This window comes from Protopterus annectens, chromosome 3.part0 (assembly GCF_019279795.1).
Source record: "Protopterus annectens isolate FY-2018-M chromosome 3.part0, PAN1.0, whole genome shotgun sequence".
In the NCBI taxonomy this organism is placed as follows: Eukaryota; Metazoa; Chordata; order Ceratodontiformes; family Protopteridae; genus Protopterus; species Protopterus annectens.
In genome coordinates, this window is record NC_056731.1 from 170,426,715 (window position 1) to 170,446,036 (window position 19,322).

The 19,322-nt window shown below is 42.7% G+C and overlaps 1 protein-coding gene across 1 annotated transcript in view; it reads left to right on the top strand.

The window, feature by feature from the left end:
• The window catches only part of KIF15 (kinesin family member 15), a 2,415,358-nt gene that overhangs the window by 242,291 nt on the left and 2,153,745 nt on the right, over positions 1–19,322 (top strand). The window contains exon 4 of the mRNA XM_044065522.1: positions 2,208–2,284. Coding sequence (XP_043921457.1) covers positions 2,208–2,284 — 77 coding nt within the window. The remainder of the gene's footprint in view (positions 1–2,207; positions 2,285–19,322) is intronic.

Here is a 19,322-nt window from a genome sequence, read left to right on the forward strand (position 1 = left end):
AAACTTAACAGGAGCTTTAGCCCAAGCAGATTTAAGAACCATCTCTTTATCAAAGATGATAGAAATCTAACTATAACTGATCTAGGATAGTTTTGTTAGAGTTAGTATTAGTTATAGATCTATGTGCTCTTTCGATACCAAAAGAGAATGCTTCTGGTAAATCTAAAGTTTTAGGGAGCCATGTTGTTAAAAAGAAGTAATATTGTTACCTTCAGTATTTTCTGGCAGTCCAAAAATCCTAATGTTATTGCGCCTAGATCTATTTTCCAGGTCATCCAGCTTTGTTTGTAAATGTGTATTTTGTTTCAGCAGAAACTCAATGTTGATTTCCTCTTCTTGTATTTTATTTTCCATGTCATTCACAGCTTCTTCTATGCCTGTCATCTGGATCTTCTGTTGTTGCAGGTCCATATGTAACAAGTCTATTTGTTTTGTAGTTTTTTCTATGAAAGTGTCTATTTTAGTATCCATTTTATCCATCTTAGCAGTAAGATGCTGGACTATAATTATCAGAGACTGAAGTTCTTTCTTGATGCTGGAGTCTTGAGAATTTGTCTTACTGGGACTCATTTCAGACTGATAAACTGACAGGAAAATTTCCAAAGTAATTTCTGACAGGAATATTATTAAGATTTCCTTTCTTTTTTAGATATAGTTCAAGAACTATATAAAACAAGCATATTTAGAAAGAAAATTACTTCAAGAATTAATTTTTTAAGTAATTCATTCCTGTCAATGTAATGAAATTCAACTCTGGTACTATCTTGACAGAACTAAATCTTTCAGATCTTTGGACCAGTTGTTTATTTCATGCCGAGGCAAGAGAGGACAACCTGTGTCAAAACAGGCAGTTTCCAATTGGTTGTCTTGGGTTATTATCCTTTGTTTTTGACAGTAAAAATATTTCAGGCAGGTTTAAAGCCTACTGTACTAGGGCCTTGGCTTCACCCATAGCTTTTTGTAAAGGGTTGGATTCTAGAAGTATTCTAGAAGCAGTAACTTGGTCCTCTGCATGTAGTTTTACAAAGTACTACAAGCTTGATTCTTTCAGGTCTAGCTCAGGCTTTGCTAGGATCATTATCCAATGGCTACTGGAACATTCCCCTTCCACTTCCCAGATGTTGAAAGCTAGGATAGTCTACCCATATAGCTATGGCTAATGTATGAGTGGATCGATATGAACAACATAGTACAGTTGTGTAACTAAACTTATTGTAATAGATGTTTGAGTGATCACTGCTACAGTAACTGTTTCCTCCCTCTTGTTTTTTGATTATGCAAGTTTGTGTCTGTGTATAATATTTGCCCTCAACTTCGTGCTCTCAGACCTCAGCCTCTGTTTCCATTATCAAGAAAGTTCTGAAGGGACTGGCACCCAAACCTGTGTTTTTAGGCAGCTCAGCTGGTACTGCCTAACTATTGGAGGGTGTGGAAGGTGCCCTGAAGCTTTGGAAGCTGTCTGGCTGTTGTATCCTTGGCAGGATAAATTCCATGTCGCTAAGGCTACTGCAGCACTGATCATTTGCACATATGCTGTTATGCAAAGATTACTTATACAACTATATTATCTTTCACATCAGTCCTTATTCTTAGCATATCCCCCTTCTCAAGATCTTGGCTTACCATACTGGAGGTCTTTAAGCGGATGACAGTTTCTTCTGAGTTGCCTGTGGGCAGCAATACAGCTTTTAGAATAGGTTTTTGATATCCTTGGGCAAGCTTGATCTGGAGAAGAGGGACAAGCGGGGAATTATGGGAGCAAGGAAAGGAGCTTTAGCTTGGGAAGGCCCTATCAGTACCAAAAGACACATGCCTGCGGCAACTAGTCCTATTTTGAAGATGATGGACTCGGACCTTGAAAATCTAATGTTATGGTGATTAGATAAGTTTTGTTTTTGTGTATCTGTTGCCTTTTGTTTATATTCTGGTAGCATAAGAATTTGTGAAAGTACTATTCCAATCACATTTTAGATGAGTATTTTACATAGTATTCCAGGAAACGTGGACTATAGCTAGAGCTGAAGCATTTACTGACCCGTTTAGTATGTACAACTGGTGCATGTGAGAGGTCAGTATAACAAAAAAAAATGTATGATGTGTGCTTTTTTTGCTGTTGAATGAAATAGAATCCTAAGATGACTGACAAAGTAAAAGTTCACCAAGGCATGGGTCATACCATTTTAACACGTATTGTACTTTTTTAATAGGAGGATGTGTTCTCAGCTGTTGCAAAGAATATTATTGAATCGTGTGTGAATGGATATAATGGTACCATCTTTGCATAGTAAGTATTGGCATTACAGTTTAAATGTTACTGGTAGTTGGCAAGTAGTTTAAGACGTTTTGCATTAAAGATGTCTTGTGCTGCAACATTAAGCAGGTCTGTAACAAATCATTAAAGCCCTACTCCAGTTCTGAGCCTGGTGGCAATAGCCTGGGAAAGACTGCTTCTCTGCTAGGCCTGTATTTCCAGGCATTCACCATTTTGTCAGACCAGAATACAGTTGCAGACAAGCTAATCAGGACCGAACCTATGAACAACAAATAGACAACAAATCTTAAAATCTTCCTAACACTAAATGGTAGGTTTTGCCATGTAGTTCTTTATATTGGAGATTATACCAGACACCCCCCCCCCCCAAAACGTGCACGATGATTGGCCAGCGTGCACAGTGTAAATCGAGTTATACTAATGGAAAAAGGTCCGGTCGCCCGGACTTTTTTCCATTAGTATAACTCGACTTTTAAAACACTGTCTCGCTATGTTAAATGGGTTTAACATAGCGAGACAGCTGTAAAATAAGCGAAGATCTCCGTTGCTTATTTTAGCTGTCTCGCTATGCTAAACCCATTTAACATAGCGAACAGGTTTTAAAAAGCAACGGAGAAAGCAAGATCTCCGTTGCTTTTTTTACTGTTTCGCTATGTTAAATGGGTTTAACATAGTGAGACAGTTTTAAAATAAGCAACGGAAATCTCCGTTGCTATTTTAAAGCTGTCTCGCTATGTTAAACCCATTTAACATAGCGAAACAGTAAAAAAAAAAAAAGCAACGTAGATCTTGCTTCCTCCGTTGCTTTTGCCCACAGCTCTGATGTACTACTCAGGCGCGCAGTACATCAGAACTGCCGCGGATGCCAGACATCTGCGGAAGGGCAGTAAACAGGCATTATACTATGCCATTATTTAAGAAAAGTAATAGTTTATTTTCTTAAATAATGTCATGATATAATAGCAATAACCCACTTCTGGGTGTGGGTAATGCTAAATTTACCCACGGTTGGCTTTGTTTGGTCCCTCGGGCTTCGCCCTCGGGACCAAACCACGCCAAACGTGGGTAAATCCAGCATTACCACACCCAGGCGGGTTATTGCTATATTATACCATGATCCCCAAAGCGTGCACGCTGATTGGCCAGCGTGCCCGTTGTAAATCGAGTTATACTAATGGAAAAGGTCCGTCGCCGGACTTTTTCCATTAGTATAACTCGATTTAAACACTGTCTCCCTATGTTAAATCGGTTTAACATAGCGAGACAGCTTTAAAATAAGCAATGGAGATCTCCGTTGCTTATTTTAAACTGTCTCGCTATGTTAAACCCATTTAACATAGCGAAGTGTTTTAAAAGCACGGAGAAAGCAAGATCTCAGTTGCTTTTTTTAGTGTTCGCTATGTTGAATGAGTTTAACATAGCGAGACAGTTTTAAAATAAGCAACGGATATGCCGGTAGCTTATATTAAAACTGTCTCGCTATGTTAAACTCATTTAACATAGCGAACATAAAAAGCAACAGAGATCTTGCTTTCTCCGTTGTTTTGCCACAACTCTGATGTACTGCGCAGGCACAGTACATCAGAACTGCCGCAGATGCCAGACATCTCGGAAGGGCAGTAAACAGGCATTATACTATGCCATTATTTAAGAAAAGTAATAGTTTATTTTCTTAAATAATGTCATGGTATAATAGCAATAACCACTTCTGGGTGTGGTAATGCTAAATTACCCACGGTTGGCTTTGTTTGGTCCCTCGGGCTTCGCCATCGGGACCAAACCACGCCAACCGTGGGTAAATTTAGCATTACCCACACCCAGGCATGGGTTATTGCTATAATATTTACCAGACAGGAAGTTTTTGCTCCATGTACCCATGCAAAGAAGCATTGGCAGTAAATACAATCTTTTTTTCTTTGGGATGGAGATTTTTTTTTTGCGCCCCCACCACACCATTATTCCCAAGGACTACAGAAAGCTAGAGCATAGAAAGCTAGTTTCCTTTTTGTGACCTGTTTGTCCAACATGATCAGCTATGCAGAGAGAAATCTCTGCAGTTTCCTCTTATATACTTTCCTGACATAGGAAAAGGGGACATTGGTACATCCAAACGTGAACTGCTTTAGTTAGGCAAAATGCTTTTATTTTGATATCCAGTTAAGGCCATTTTTCAGAGGAGGCAGTATGCATTGTTGGAGACATAGCATGCATAGATTTTCATTATTTGATCACTGCTGCAGTAGTATTTAGCTGTATGAGTTATATCCTGCGTAGGATATAACAGCTGGCCAACTTCCACAACTTAAGGGCAACTTCCACATTCCCAGACTTTTGACAGCTCCAGCAGAGCTGGTGAAAACCAGTGATCTGAGCACCAAGCCCTTCAGAGCTTTCCTGTTGCCAGAGTGCTCCTCTTGGGGACTTCAGAAGATTGGCGGTTGGCTAGCACTCCATCATTGATGGGCAGGTAAATTCCTTTTGGTGGGAAAAAAAAATCCACAATTTTATGACTGAAACCATACTTTGTTTTTACCAGAACTGTTTTTTCTATGCTAGGAATTACTTTTTATTGGGACTTTTGCATGACTTCTGTCAGTAATTATTTTTATTATTTTTAGTGTAAACTTTGATTTTTTTTTCTAACTTTTACTATAATCTTTTTTGAGAAGTTTCATAAATTGTGTTAAGGGCTGCTGCACTTGTCCCAGTGGAAACGCTAATTTTTGATACTTTGTTTACTGACTACTGCTGTCATTTTTACCTAAGTTTTTATCTTCCTTCTAGACTTTATGGCTTTATTATGGAACAACTTACCTGCTCCTTTTTTTATAATTTTTTTTTCTCGTCGTCCACAAAAAGAATATTTCTAGACAGCCTCTGCCCCTTCAGCAGACTTCTACTTTGCCTCAGCCACAGATTGGGTGACTGTGCACTGGTCATTTCTGGATCACTCCTCTTTATCTGCAATTTCCTCTGGTGTAGGTTCTTTAGCGATTACAGACCTGGGATTAGACATATCCTTTGCAGCTGTTGGGAGCATCCTTGGTGGGCATGGAAGAACCACCCTTGTTGGTCTTGGTAGAAGGAAGGAGAATGCTTTTCTGCCTAGCTGGGCCTGGGATACTTGTTCCTCGGGGTGATGTGTCTGACAGGAGTCAATGTGCTTCTATGGAGATTCATGTGGTAGAGGGTTAAACATTTAGCTTCTCTTGCCACTTTTACTTTAGACAGGGTGATTTATTGGGCTTATTTCAGGCTCTGTAAACCTTCACATTCTGGATTTAGTGGTAAGTAAAACATTTTCATTATTTGAAGGTTTTTAGTGCGATGAGCAGGGAAATGATTGTGAGGGAACAACTTCTGTCCCCCTAAATGAATTTCGATTTTTGTATTTCTTCTGATTGTCCCTTGCAAAATGTTCTTTTGTCTTAAGCCATATCTAGGATGAATTAATTGTTTCAGTGGGAATATAATGATATTCCACTTTTTTAGGTGGCGCAGTGGTGCAGCAGTTATTGCTGTCACCTCACAGTAAGAGGTTTTCCAGATCAATTCATGCTAGGTGTGCCTTCTGTGTGGAGGCTGCATATCCTCACTGCATTTGCATGGGTTTCCTCCTGGGGCTCTGGCTTCCTCCCACTTTCCAAAGATGTGTCTGGAGCATTTCTCCCCAGGCCTCCACTGAAAATGGGCTTTGTCCCAGTCGGTCCTTCCCGGTAAATAAATGTTAAATAAAATAAAAAACATGATTACAATTAGGATTTTGTCATCCTACTCCTGTTCCATCCTTGTAGGATGTTCTTATTGCACCTTGCAAACATGCCTGGTAGCCAGCCTGCATCTTCTAAGAAGCCAGATAGATTGTATTATGTTCCCTGGTCATACAAATTCTTTTTTTCTAGCCTCAGATCTGATCCCACAGTGATTTTCTTAGCAAATCTTTCTGTGGCTAAGCATTTAGTCATTTTTGTTTATTTGCAGTTGGTGGCCTGGAAAGTCTGGCTGAGCAGAGTTCATTTTCAGCAGAGGCCCAGGGAGAAAAGCTCCATTACAGTACTTTTATATTAACAAGCAATTTTCAGACAGTTCTCAAAAAAAAAAGTTTCGTCGAAAAAATACATTATTGGATTGTATATACATTAAGTTTTGTCTGTTCAGTTCTGGTAGCTTAAAATCTTTTAGGAAGGAAATTTGTACTATAGAAGGGAAAACATAAAGAAATTGTTATATTTCAGAAAGGTTTGTATAGACTTAGAGATGTAATGAAGAGTATAGCTGATAAGTAAATTAGACAATTATGTAGGAGGGGTGGTGTTAGTGTTGTATAGGAAGATAGTGCTAACAGCATATTAGTCAGACAGCATGGTATAGAATTAGTTCTGTCTAGGCTGCCTGTTCCAAAAGGTGCATCTGGAAGTTTATAAGGTATGAAGGGAATGTGTGAGGGGTTAGAATGGTGGATCAGTTAGAAAATAAAAGTGAAGAGGGGTGTATTGATTTAGATGCAGGAAGGAAAGTTGTTAGGGGTGTAATTATTCATTTACAGGACAGGAAAAGTTAGTGATGAGCAGTAAAGAAGCTTATGCTTTCATTAGAGGTCTCAACCTGGCAATGGGCATAATCAGGACTAGGTAAGATATTGTTTGAGATGAATTTTTTATCATGGGAATTTGTTAGCCATTTTTACTTCTGTAGGGACGGTGTCCTAGTGTTTGGATATATAACTGGAGTGCGAGTCCAGTGACAAATTATTTGTTTTATTAATGCTTAGCAGAAATTTATCACCAGAATGGAGGTTTCTTGTGGGTGTTTAAGACAGTAGTATATTTTCAATGCAGAACTTTGTTCAAGATAATATACCAGTTTGTATGCCATAACTAGCTGAGAGATTGTCAGGTGGTAAAGTTCAAGTCAGTGTAGTTGTTTTAAGGCTTGGCAATGATGTTTTCTGTGTACAGTGTTGGTAGCAAATTTAGCTACTTTGTTGTAACAGGTGGCTAGCTTGCATTTTGGTGTAGAGCTTAGATTTGTAAGGACAGATGAGGCATGTAAGAGGACTGGAGGCAAATAGTATGAAGTCAGGGTTTTTCTTGCTGGGTCTGTATGGAACATTTTAGCCTGTATAGGGAGCCACGTTTTTTGTGAAACCATTAAATTTAAGATAATCATCTACTACAATGTCCAGTAATTTAGTATGTGGTAGTACCTCAATTTCAATATCTGCAGATGTAATCAAAGTTTTTAACTGAGATATTGTTTTGGGGTGAGGAGTTTCAATTTTTGTTTTATTTTGATTAAGGAGCAGAGTTGAATTTAAGTGATTTTTTTTTAATTTGGATATTGTGGGGGGCTGTACATATTAAAGTTGCACCATTTGTGTATTGTACTATATTTGCTGGGTCTTTGGCAGTGTAAAGCTTGTTTATAAAAACATTGAAGAGAAGGGGTTCTTGTATAGAGTCCTGAGGGACACCTACGCCAACTGGAATAGCGTAAAGGTTTTGTCATTTGACTGCTTGTTATCTTTGAGATAGATAACTAAGAAACCATGTAAGGGAGGACCGAGAAAGACCTATATAATAGAGTTCAGTGAATACATGGTGTGATAGTGTCAAAAGCTTTAGAAAAGCTTTTGACCTATATAAGAGTTCAGTGAATAAATGGTGTGATATAGTGCCAAAAGCTTTAGAAAAGTCTAGAAACACGGCTGACTCCAAGTTATTATTCCTATACGGTTGCACAGTGTTGATGGACGGCTGTGGTTGTGCTGTGGTGGGGTCTGAAACCATTGTTTGTCGCAGCAACTTATTTGAATTTAGGTGATATAAAAGCTGAGCATGAGTACATTTTTCAAGTATTTTGATGGGGGGCTTGCAATGGATCTGTAGTTATTAAACTTTGTAGATGTGCCACTTTGTGGAAAGGTATAATAAAGAATTTTTGGCAGATGGAAGGAGCATATTTTTTTGAATATAGATCAGATGTAGAGACCAGAAAAGCAATTGCATTTGCAGCATTTTTTAAGTAGTCTGAGGGGAGTTGGTCAGCATCTTAGGTGGTTGGTTTTGGCTTGTGTAGGAGTTTTTAATGGGGGAGGTAGGTACTGGGTTGAAGTTAAATATCTCAAGATATTTAGTAAAGGGTGCAGGTACTGAGAGGGTAGTGAAGGGATTAAGATTTGTGAGGGACATTGTCTAAAATAGTTGGTAAACTGTATGGGAATTGAATTTAGTGTTGTTGGAGGTAGGTGGTGGTGGTGGGGTGATGGTTTGGCCTGGATGGAAACGTTTATGGATGTCCAGAAGAGTTTTGGGCTGTTTTAATGTTTATTTTGGAGGATGTTATAATAGGTTAGCTTATATTTTATATGGTATTTTCTCCTATTCCTTAAGTTCCTGAAAAGTTGAAATGTATTGTGTTCTATTTTTGTGCTAATCCACCCCCCTCTGACAAGGTTAAGAAATTTTTTTTTTCTCTGACACCTTTATTGAAGTATCAATAGTCACATAGACAAATTTGCATTCATATAAAAATAATCAAACTATATTGGCATAAATATTATACTTCACATATAGTGCTATATATCATAAACCATTTGATTGATTTGGGAAATGTATTCCTCTGGTACTCCTAATTATCAGGCTCATATATTTGTTTTTTGCTTACTTTTGAAAACATGAGTAACTTTATTGCCATGTTTCCTTCTTCTGAGGGCAGATCTGCGAATACTCATTAGTTAAGGCTGCAGATACTGAGAGGGTAGTGTTTCTCAAGTTACCAAAGTTTGAAGTTTGCTGATAACTCTTCCAGAGCAGCAGCTACTGGGTCTGTTATAAGGTCTGTATGGTTACAGAAATTTGCATAAAGATGTTAAAGCTGAAATTTTGAATTCTGCCCTTGATGGGGAGTTTGCATTTGGACCACCTGCTGCTGAGGTCCTGAAAGAGTGATGACAGAGGGAACCTGATTCTATGGTTGACTCAGATTTTTCAGACTTTTTTCAAGTTTGTTTAATGTTTTATCCTCCACTCTGGATTTTTTTATAAAAAGCAAACTTCTGACAAACAATGGTTGAGAAGCTCCAAAAAGAAGGGGGGATCCTCGTAGAAACCAGGACAGTTCAACAAGTGGGAATGACCGTCTACAAACTGTAACCCTGCCCTTCCTGCTCTGGCAATCCTTAAGTCTTCCCAAATTCTGGGTCTTCATTTTTCTCTCTCTTGGCAATGGATAATTTCAGATAAATGGGTTCCGAGAGTAATCCAACATAGCTACCAATGGCAGTGGGAGTCCATACCTCCTCATTCTCCAAATCAAATTTTTTTCCTTTCAGATATTCAGCATCAACTGATGTTGTGGGTAATGTACCCTCTTCCTGTTTCCCTTATTTAAAAGTTTTTTATTCAAGAGTTTCTGGTACCAAAGAAAGAAGCCTTGCGAAGACCAGTCCTTGATCCTTGCTTATAAGTTCATAGGTAAGTACTAGGCTGGCTGCCTCTGCGTTCCATTTTAAGCCTGGTTAATTTTCCTTTTTGTGTTTGAAATCTATCCCATCTGGTTGTATATTGACCTTACCCATCCTATTGTCGATAATACCAGCAATGAAAATAATTGGGATCATAAAATAGATAAGTTGAGGAGATGCATGCAGGGGGATAAAGCATTTAGGTGCTGCCTTTGTCCAATACTATATTGCATTATTATATTATTATTACAATTACACATGTCCGTGTACTACAGTATATGGCGTAGTCCTGGAGAAAATTTTCTGTTTCTCCTCCAAAGATCAAAGTTGCACTTGAAAATGGACAGGGATGAACTTTGTATTATGTGGATGGGAGTCTGTTCCACAGCAGCATTATTTATTTTTATTTCTTATTTATTTAATATTTGATGTTATGTGATCCTATCTCGCCTACATTCTGTACTGATGGGCTCGGAGCCGATCCTCGGCTCCGACTCGGCACGCTATGCTATAGAGTGAAGCCTCTTATTGGCTGAGCTATTCTCTATCCCAAGATGCACCACCACTAATCCCCCAGATCTCGTTTGCCGCTTACAAGCTAGGACGGGGTCTCGAACTTGGCTGAGCTAAGTGCTGTTTTTTCTTAAAGTTTTCCTGTCAGGAAAATCTTTATTCTTTACCCAAAAGCTGTTTTAACCGCTATCGTTGTGTATCAGTGTGTTTTTGGATATTTTTTGTGGTGAATTTGTGTGATTGAACAGGGAAAGGTTTCCGTTTGAGGGGCCTTCCCCTATTCTTTAGTGAGTTTGCTTATTTTTAAAGAGGTCAAGTACCTGTTTAAGTTAGAGGGTTCTTGGCCCTCCTTTTTGGTGTTTTTTGTGTGGTTGTACTTGTACTGGTTAACTTTCGTTTAAAAAAAAAAAAAGGTTTTATTGTTGTTAAAATCTTTACTCAGTAACATATATAGTGTTTTTTTCTACTGATATAGTGAGTGGTCTACAGGCATTATGTCCAAAGAGCATAGACCCTCAGGATTTAAGAAGTGCACGAGATGCAACTATAAAATGTCCATCACCGATGATCACTCCTTATGCGTGTACTGTTTAGGCGCCAAACACCTACAGGAGTCTTGCAGCGTGTGTCACGCTTTTTCCTCTCGAGTCCTCCAAGAGAGGAAGAATAAATTGATCTTGAAAGGGCTGATTAAACCCTCCTTCGAGGAGGCCTTATCTTCCTCTTCCTCTCCAGCCAAGAAAAAGAAATCGTCGGCTCCGACCAGTCCGTCTGAACCGACCAATAAGAAATCTAGGCAGGCTTCTCCATCGGCTCCATGGACTTCGGAGCCGAGGGTGGAACGGTCTGCCTCGATGCCTCCAGTCTCTACTCCTCTGGTTTTGGAGCCGATGGCTGGGGCTTCGAGAGGCGGGTCACCTTCATCGGCTCCACTGATTCTGGAGCCGATGAGGGTTGCCGGCTCAGACTCTTCCCCTTTGGTGCCGAAGCCCTCCTCGGCACCGAGGGAAATTGTTTTGGAATCTCCCTCGGCACCGATACTGGTCGAGTCTATTCGGAGCCGGTCCCCCAGTCCTTCGGAGCCGATGGAGAAGTCGGTTTGGACCCGATCGGTCTCCTCCCGATCTTCCAAGATGTCGGATTCGGACATCGACAGGGTGCTCCTAAGACTGTTTCAGTCTCCTGTATTCCAGAAATTAGTTTCGGCTCCAGCCCATTCGGCTTCGGAGCCGATGGCCCACCCTGTAGTTCTGGTTCCTCCTCCAACAGCCTCGGCACCGTTGGAGCCGGTGCTGGTGGAGCTGATGGAGGTTTTCGGGTCGGCCCCGACCCTTACTCCAACCCCGGCTCTCGAGTCAGAGTTCGGTACACGGACCTCCTCCGTCGGCCCTGGGGGGACGCTTCGGGACCGATGTTTTCGGTTCCGAGCCTTCCTCTCGGTGCGTCGGCTGCGGGGGTACAGTCTACTGTTGTGGCCACGAGGGTTGGACCTTCCCAGGACTCTGGCGGTCCGGCCTTCAGGGCCATGAGGAGTGCGTTGGCCAAATCCTCTTTGGCTACCTCCACGATCTCACCAGCACCTTCCCTACACACGGAGACTGGGTCTTTGGTAGTCCCCCTATCCCTAGACAGCGGAGCCCCGGGGCCAGAGGTCACCCCCCCAGTGGGGGTTCCCCCCCTCCTGGAGGTCCCTCTGAAGCTTCTTCAGAGGAACCCCCAAGGAAATGACTGTGCAAGAGGAAGCACGTCGACTCCCCCGATGAGTCTCTCACGTCGGACACCGATCTTGATGATGCGGAAGGGTCCCCTAAGTCGTCCTCAGACGAGTTGGTGTTCCTCAAGGCCTTCGGGGCTCAGCCCTCCTCCTCCTGGGTGTCTCCGCCCTTCCACGAGCTCCTAGATTTGATCTGTCGAAGGGCGTGGGAACATCCAGACTCTGTGGAACCGGTGCCTGCTCGCCCAAATAAGTTCTTATCAGCACCCCCAGAGAAGGAGTTTTTGACCAAAGGTGTGGCTGTAGATGCCTTGGTGGTGGCATCTGCTACCCAACAAGATGTAGCAGAGGCTTCGACGTCCGTCCATCCTCCTAATAAGGAGTCTAGGAGCATGGATCGGTATGGGAAGCGCACCCTCAGTTCAGCGGCCTTTACCTTAAGGTCCCTGAACTATTTAACGCACTTCACTAGGTTTCAGAGGGATCTGATCAAGGAGCTTTCAGATACCCTCTTGGGTAACCTACCTGAGCAGCTGGCCCAGACGGTTGGCTCTCAGTTGGCTACGTTGTCATCGATATCAAACTCGTCCATGAGGCTCATTTCATATGCAGCCGAGGGGGCGAGTAGAGCGGCGGGTATGGGTGTTGCTCTACGGAGGCAAGCCTGGCTCCGCGTGTGTCATTTTGCGGAAGCCTTTAAGTCTTCCTTTGCCGACGCTCCCTTTGATGGGTCCTCTTTGTTTGGACCCAAGGTAAAGGACATATTGACCCGCTGCGAGCAAGAAGGTAAGACTTTGATTGCCGTAGGGGCACGATTTTCCACTCCCTTTCGGCCTTATCCCATGGCTAAAAGAGGAGGGAAAATGTGGTTCTGTAAATCCCAGAAGTCTTATCCCTGGCAGCAGGACGATCCCCCTTCTAGAGGCAGAGGAGGGGGAAATTTTTCTGGAAGACGCCGTCCCAGAGGCGGCAGAGGCCCCCGCAACACTGGAGACCGCGAGTCCTTTCATGGCTCTTCAGCCTTCCACAATCCCTGAAGGATTGCCTGACTGTGCAGCTCCAGAGCCAGTCGGGGGTCATTTTTCGAGGCACCTAAAAGCCTGGGAAGGTATCACTCAGGATCAATGGGTGCTTCGAATCATCGCCGGAGGTTACGCCATCCCTTTTCTTCTCTCCCCACCGCCGTCCAAGAACATCCCGGACCCGCCACCCAGTCAACGGGAAATCGCAGCCTTAGAAGTCTCAAAGCTGCTTCAAAAAGGAGTCATCCAACCGGTCCCCGCAGACCAGATCGGATTAGGGACTTACTCAAGATTCTTTTTGGTGCCAAAAAAGACCGGGGACTTGAGGCCCATTTTGGATCTCATTATCCTAAATCGATCAGTCAAAAAGTCCAAGTTCCGAATGGTCACCTTACAATCCATTCTCCCACTGCTGGAGAAAGGTGTTTGGATGTGCTCCATAGATCTCAAGGACACCTATTACCACATCCTGGTAGATCAGACGTCCAGGAGACATTTGCGCTTCAGCCTGGGAGACAGTCATTTTCAGTTCTGCGCACTGCCCTTTGGTCTCACCACAGCCCCCAGGGTGTTCACCAAATGTTTGGCAGTCGTGACTGCTCACCTGAGGAGTCTAGGATTCCAGGTGTTTCCATATCTGGATGACTGGCTCCTAACTGCCACCTCCAGGCGTCTACTATTGCAGAACCTACAAGCCACAATATCACTAGGCACTTCCCTTGGAATCACCTTCAATTGGCCAAAGTCTGTGTTGCTGCCATCTCAGCGCATAAAGTTCATTGGAGTAGAGATAGACTCAAACCGAATGCGGGTCTATCTTCCTACAGAAAGGATACAAACTATACAGGCTCAAGTCCGAGCCTTGCTTCTCAGATCCAAAGCTCCAGCCAGGATGGTCCTGCAGCTATTGGGCTCTGTCGGCCACTGTTCTTCTAGTCCCCCTAGCAAGATTGCATATGAGAATTCTCCAGTGGCTCCTTTCGACACAGTGGTCCTTTCAGGATCTCCCTCTCAGTCACCTCATACGGATCACGGAAACCTGCAAACGGGACCTTCGCTGGTGGCTGGTGCCCTCCAATCTGGATCAGGGACGACCCTTTGTTCCACCTCCTCCTATGGCCACATTGACAACGGACGCCTCCCCGATGGGGTGGGGGGGGGCATTCCCTGGGCAGGTCAGTCCAAGGCAAATGGCATTCAGAAGAGAGTCTCCTTCATATCAACATTTTAGAAATGAGGGCGGTGTTTCTGTCTCTACAAGCCCTCCACGATTACCTCCCTCAGGGCGTAATTGCAGTTCACTCCGACAACATGTCAGTAGTCTGGTATCTGAACAAGCAGGGAGGGACCAGATCCTACCCTCTTTGCAGAGAGGCCATGAGAGTTTGGGAATGGGCAGTGGCGACCAGACGTTTTCTGGTAGCAACTCATATCCCTGGCAAATCCAACGTGATAGCCGACAGACTAAGCAGAACTATCCTCTCTCCTCACGAGTGGTCTCTGAACAATGCAGTGACAACTCAGATTTTCAGCAGATGGGGAACTCCTTGTTGCGACCTTTTCGCAACCCCACTGAACGCGAAGTGCAGAAAGTTCTTCTCTCTCACTCCAGCTCCGGGGGAGAGTCCTATGGACGCATTAGCCCATCCTTGGCCCACCGGCTTGCTATCGCCTTCCCTCCAATTCCCCTCCTTCCCAGAGTGATCCAAAAGGCGTCTCACTTGGGGAGCAAAATGATTTTAGTTGCCCCTTACTGGTCTCGTCAGGTATGGTTCCCCTATCTTCGGAAATATGCACTGGACGGTCCATGGTTCCTGGACCAGATCCCAGACCTATTAATTCATCAGTCGGGACAACTCCATCAGTCCCTTCACACTTTGAAGTTAACAGCTTGGCTCCTCCTCTTCCGACTATAGTCAGGAATCATACCTTAGACCCGGAAGTCATACATATCTTATCCTCGGCCCACAAGTCTGCCACTAAGAAATTGTATACTAGCAAATGGAAGAGATTTGCTATTTGGGCTCAACTCCGGGGTCTGGATCCCATCACTGTACCGGTATCGGAAGTCCTGAAATTTCTGACTTCCCTATTCAGTCAAGGTTCTTCAGTCTCTACCATCAAGGTCCAATTGGCAGCTATTTCCAATTTTCATGAATCTATAAACCCACCTTTAATGCGCAACAGATTGTGTAAAACCTTCATGAAAGGTGCTGTGCTTTTACGACCTCCGATTTCTCATCCTGCTCCTCCGTGGGATCTCGATGTGGTGTTACGTGCCTTAACCTCCTCCCCCTTCGAACCGGCAGCAACATGTGATTTGAAATTTCTTTCTTGGAATACTGCCTTTCTGGTCACGATTACTTCTGCCAGAAGAGTTTCAGAGCTTCAAGCTCTATCTGTAAAACCACCGTACCTGGGTTTTCACAAAGATATTGTATCCCTCAGACCTGATCCATCTTTTGTCCCTAAAGTTTGTTCCAGTTTTTGCCTGCAACAGTCATTAGAACTTCCAGTTTTCTTTCCAAAGTACTCAAGCAAAGCGGAATACATCTTCCACACATTGGATGTTTCATAGGCAATTGCGTTTTTATTTAGACAGGACCCAACAAACACGGAAAACAGATCAATTGTTTGTGTCCTTTTCGGATAATAAATTGGGCAAAGCCGTCACAAAGGTCACTATTGCCAAATGGATCAGGGACTGTATAGGTTCATAGTATTAGTATACTGGTACAGTGATGGGATCCAGACCCCGGAGTTGAGCCCAAATAGCAAATCTCTTCCATTTGCTAGTATACAATTTCTTAGTATTAGTCAGGCTTATTCCTCTTCTAATAAAGAGCTTACAACCTCTATCAAAGCTCACTCTACAAGAGCTATGGCTACTTCAATAGCATTCCATTCCAAGCTTGCCATTTGTGCTGCGGCTACGTGGTCTTCCCCGCACACTTTCATTTCCCACTACAAATTGGATGTGGCATCTCGGGGGCGAGCTTCATTTGGTTCCACAGTGCTCAGGAGTGTTTTCCAGTGAGCCACCCAGGAATTAGGTGCTAGGGACGCTGTCCCATCAGTACAGAATGTAGGCGAGATAGGATCACATAACATCTTTTAGTTATGTACTTACCATAACTTTAGATGTTTGGGATCCATCTTGCCTACATTCCTAATAACCCACCCTCCTTCCCCCTGCCTTGGAGATCAGAAGAGATCGGATGGTCCGAATTCTATTGTTTCATCTTGAAACATCTGGCAATGTTATATAAACAGTTATGTGTGTGTGCATGAATGCGGACAAACAAGATCTGGGGGATTAGTGGTGGTGCATCCTGGGATAGAGAATAGCTCAGCCAATAAGAGGCTTCGCTCTATAGCATAGTGTGCCGAGTCGGAGCCGAGGATTGGCTCCGAGCCCATCAGTACAGAATGTAGGCGAGATGGATCCCAAACATCTAAAGTTATGGTAAGTACATAACTAAAAGTTAACCCGGAAAGTGAGACTTGGAACAATGCCACTTTTCAGTGGTGGCCCAGGGAGAAACGCTCCAAACATGTCTTTGTAAAGTGGGAGGAAACCCACACGAACACAGGGAGGACATGCAGACTCCGCACAGAAGGCACTCCAGCCAAGAATCAAACCGGAGAACCTCTTGCTGTGAGTTGATAACGCTACTGCTGCACCACTGCGCCATCCTAGCCTCTGCAAGATTTCCCTATCCCTCCAAACCATTCTGTTGATGTTGCAGAAGAGGTTTGCTAATATACAGTAAGTCCATCAGTAATGGGTCAGAGGATGCCTTCTGTTCCAAACACAGGTCACTTTTTAGCAGTCTGTAGGATGCAGTGTGTAGTGACAGGGCTTTGAGTTGGTCCATGTATGACATGTTGTTTAGGCCTTGTATTGGTTACATCAGGCCTTGTTTAGGCTTTCTCAATCAGATTGTGAAAATCCCAACATTCAAAATGGTATGCTTTCACAACCTGTTAGTGCTTATCCCACTTTTCAGTTTTTTCCTAGCTGTAGATTTAAAAGATGATTGTCATATTCCTACAGCATCAGATTTCAAATCTTTAATATATTCTGTCTGGGTTACACTTTCAGTTCTTTGCATTACCCTTTGGGTTATCTGCTGGTCCATGAGTGTTCACTGTCTTGCTACACTGATGGCCTATTGCAGGCAGCATGGTATTCATATTTTTACTTAGACTCTGGGCTCTGTGAAAAAAGGCAACTTGCTTGTTTTTGCAGAGTCTCTAATAAGAGATAGCCTTACCAGACTAGTTTTGCAGGAGAACATTTTAACTTGTTTGACTGCTTACCACAGTGTTGTATTCCTGGGGTGTCTTCCAGATACTTCAATTCAGAGATTTATTTTCCCCACCGGAAAAAGTGGATCTTGATGTAGATCTTTTCTCAAGTGTTTACACTCAAGTAGGACTTCAGCAAGGGAATTTCTCAGTATACCAGTATTCTTGTTATATATGACTAGCATGATTCCCCCAGAAAGACTTTAGATGCACAAAATTCAGTGTCAACTGAAATTGATGTAGTCCCAGTGTCAACACTGCCTGACTTCCCAAATTCAGTTTTGAGCTTTGTAAAATTGGAACAGCTTTGGTGGGGACCAGTCTGATCTGAATGCAGATTTTCAATTATCCCTTCCAGCTCCAGTAATAGTCTCTAACAGATGCCTCGGACTTTGCTTGGAGTAATCTCTCTCTGCGGATAAAAGTGCAGGATGTTTGGAAAAAATGATGGACCAAAATACACATGCAAGATGTTGGCATTCATAAATACATTCAAATGTCGAAATCTGTCATTCCCTGTACATCTACAAGTGATTACACAGACAACATCGCATTGATGTGGTACAAAATCTCTTGGGTGGGTGGGGGGGGGGTCCACGTCTCATCTTCTGTGTAGATAAGCCACAGGAGCTTGTGATACAGCAGTTCAGCAGAATCTCACTTCACATGTCCACATCCGTCAGAGCAAAACATTTTGGCAGACAAACTAAGCAGGACCAGGATAGCCGCTGTTGAATGGAAATTTAACCCAGGTCTTCCAGGAATGCTGTGGGAACCCCTCGGGTACATTTTTTCACTTCCATTCACAACTGGCAAAATTCATTTCCAGGACTCCTTGGAAGCAAGCCTGGAAAACAGATGTATTTTCATTTACCTGGAATTAATGTTCCTGTACGCCTTTTCACTGATATCCAGGGTCAGTCTAAAGATTTGGAAGGACTGTCAAAACATTTAAGTGACTTAGTTCTGGCCCAGACAGAAGTGGTTCACTCCCTTTTAGGGCTTGGCCAAGGGCAATACCATAACCTTCCTCACAGGCTGGACCAGCTTATATAAGTTGTTTGATACTCTGAGATGAAACAACTGTAGCCAACTACCTGGATGATGGAGTTTTAATACATTTTAGGCACCTGTTTTCTGAGGATTTGTCACAGGTATTAAATAAGGCAAATAAATCTGCTACTTGGAAGCTGTATTTTAGTAAATGAAAAAGATTTTCTATTTGATGCCAAAACAACAACCAAGACCCTCTTAAGGTCACTGTTTCTTCTAGTTCAGTAGCCTCCACTACTCCTCTTCACCTTAATTTTTCCCCTCTCCTTCCCTCTGCAGTTAATGAGTTGTACCCTGCTCTAGCTGGTAGCTTGCAGTTTAACAGGTCTTTCCAGCTACTGCATTTGTGAGTCTTCCTGTTTGCCCGTATAGGCATTCATATATATTGGTTTGCTTTTTCCCTGTTCCATCCCCCTGAAAATTCATTGATAACTACTTTATTGCTATTAAATTTCTATTCATATTGTTTTTTTACTACTTTTTAATATTACATAGCCCAAGATTTACCTTTTGCTTTTACACTAGTAAAGACCCTTGGTTACATGTGTGCAAACTGTAGCAGTGACAATTTTTTTGGTGATGCTCTGGCCCTAAGGAGTTGTTACCTTCATTTGCCCTCTCTGCTCGGGATCACTGTGTTCCCCTACCCTACCCTCAATTCCCACCTTACCCCTACTGCAACTACATTTATACTTAAAGCCCACCCAATCCATACCTACAACCAATCGTATGCATCACAGCAACCCTAGTTACTCTTCTGTCTTATACAATGATATATTACATCACCACACCATTTTAGTCATTTCTTTCTCTGCTCTCTCTACTTCTCCACCCATATCTTGTATTTAAAAGGCAGTTTCTTAGTTCATACTACAGATCACCCCTTAAGTTATTGAAATCTACATTTTCTTTACTATAGTTGCAATATGCAGTCCCTTCACTTGCTATCTCTTCTATCTTTTCTTGCCCGTG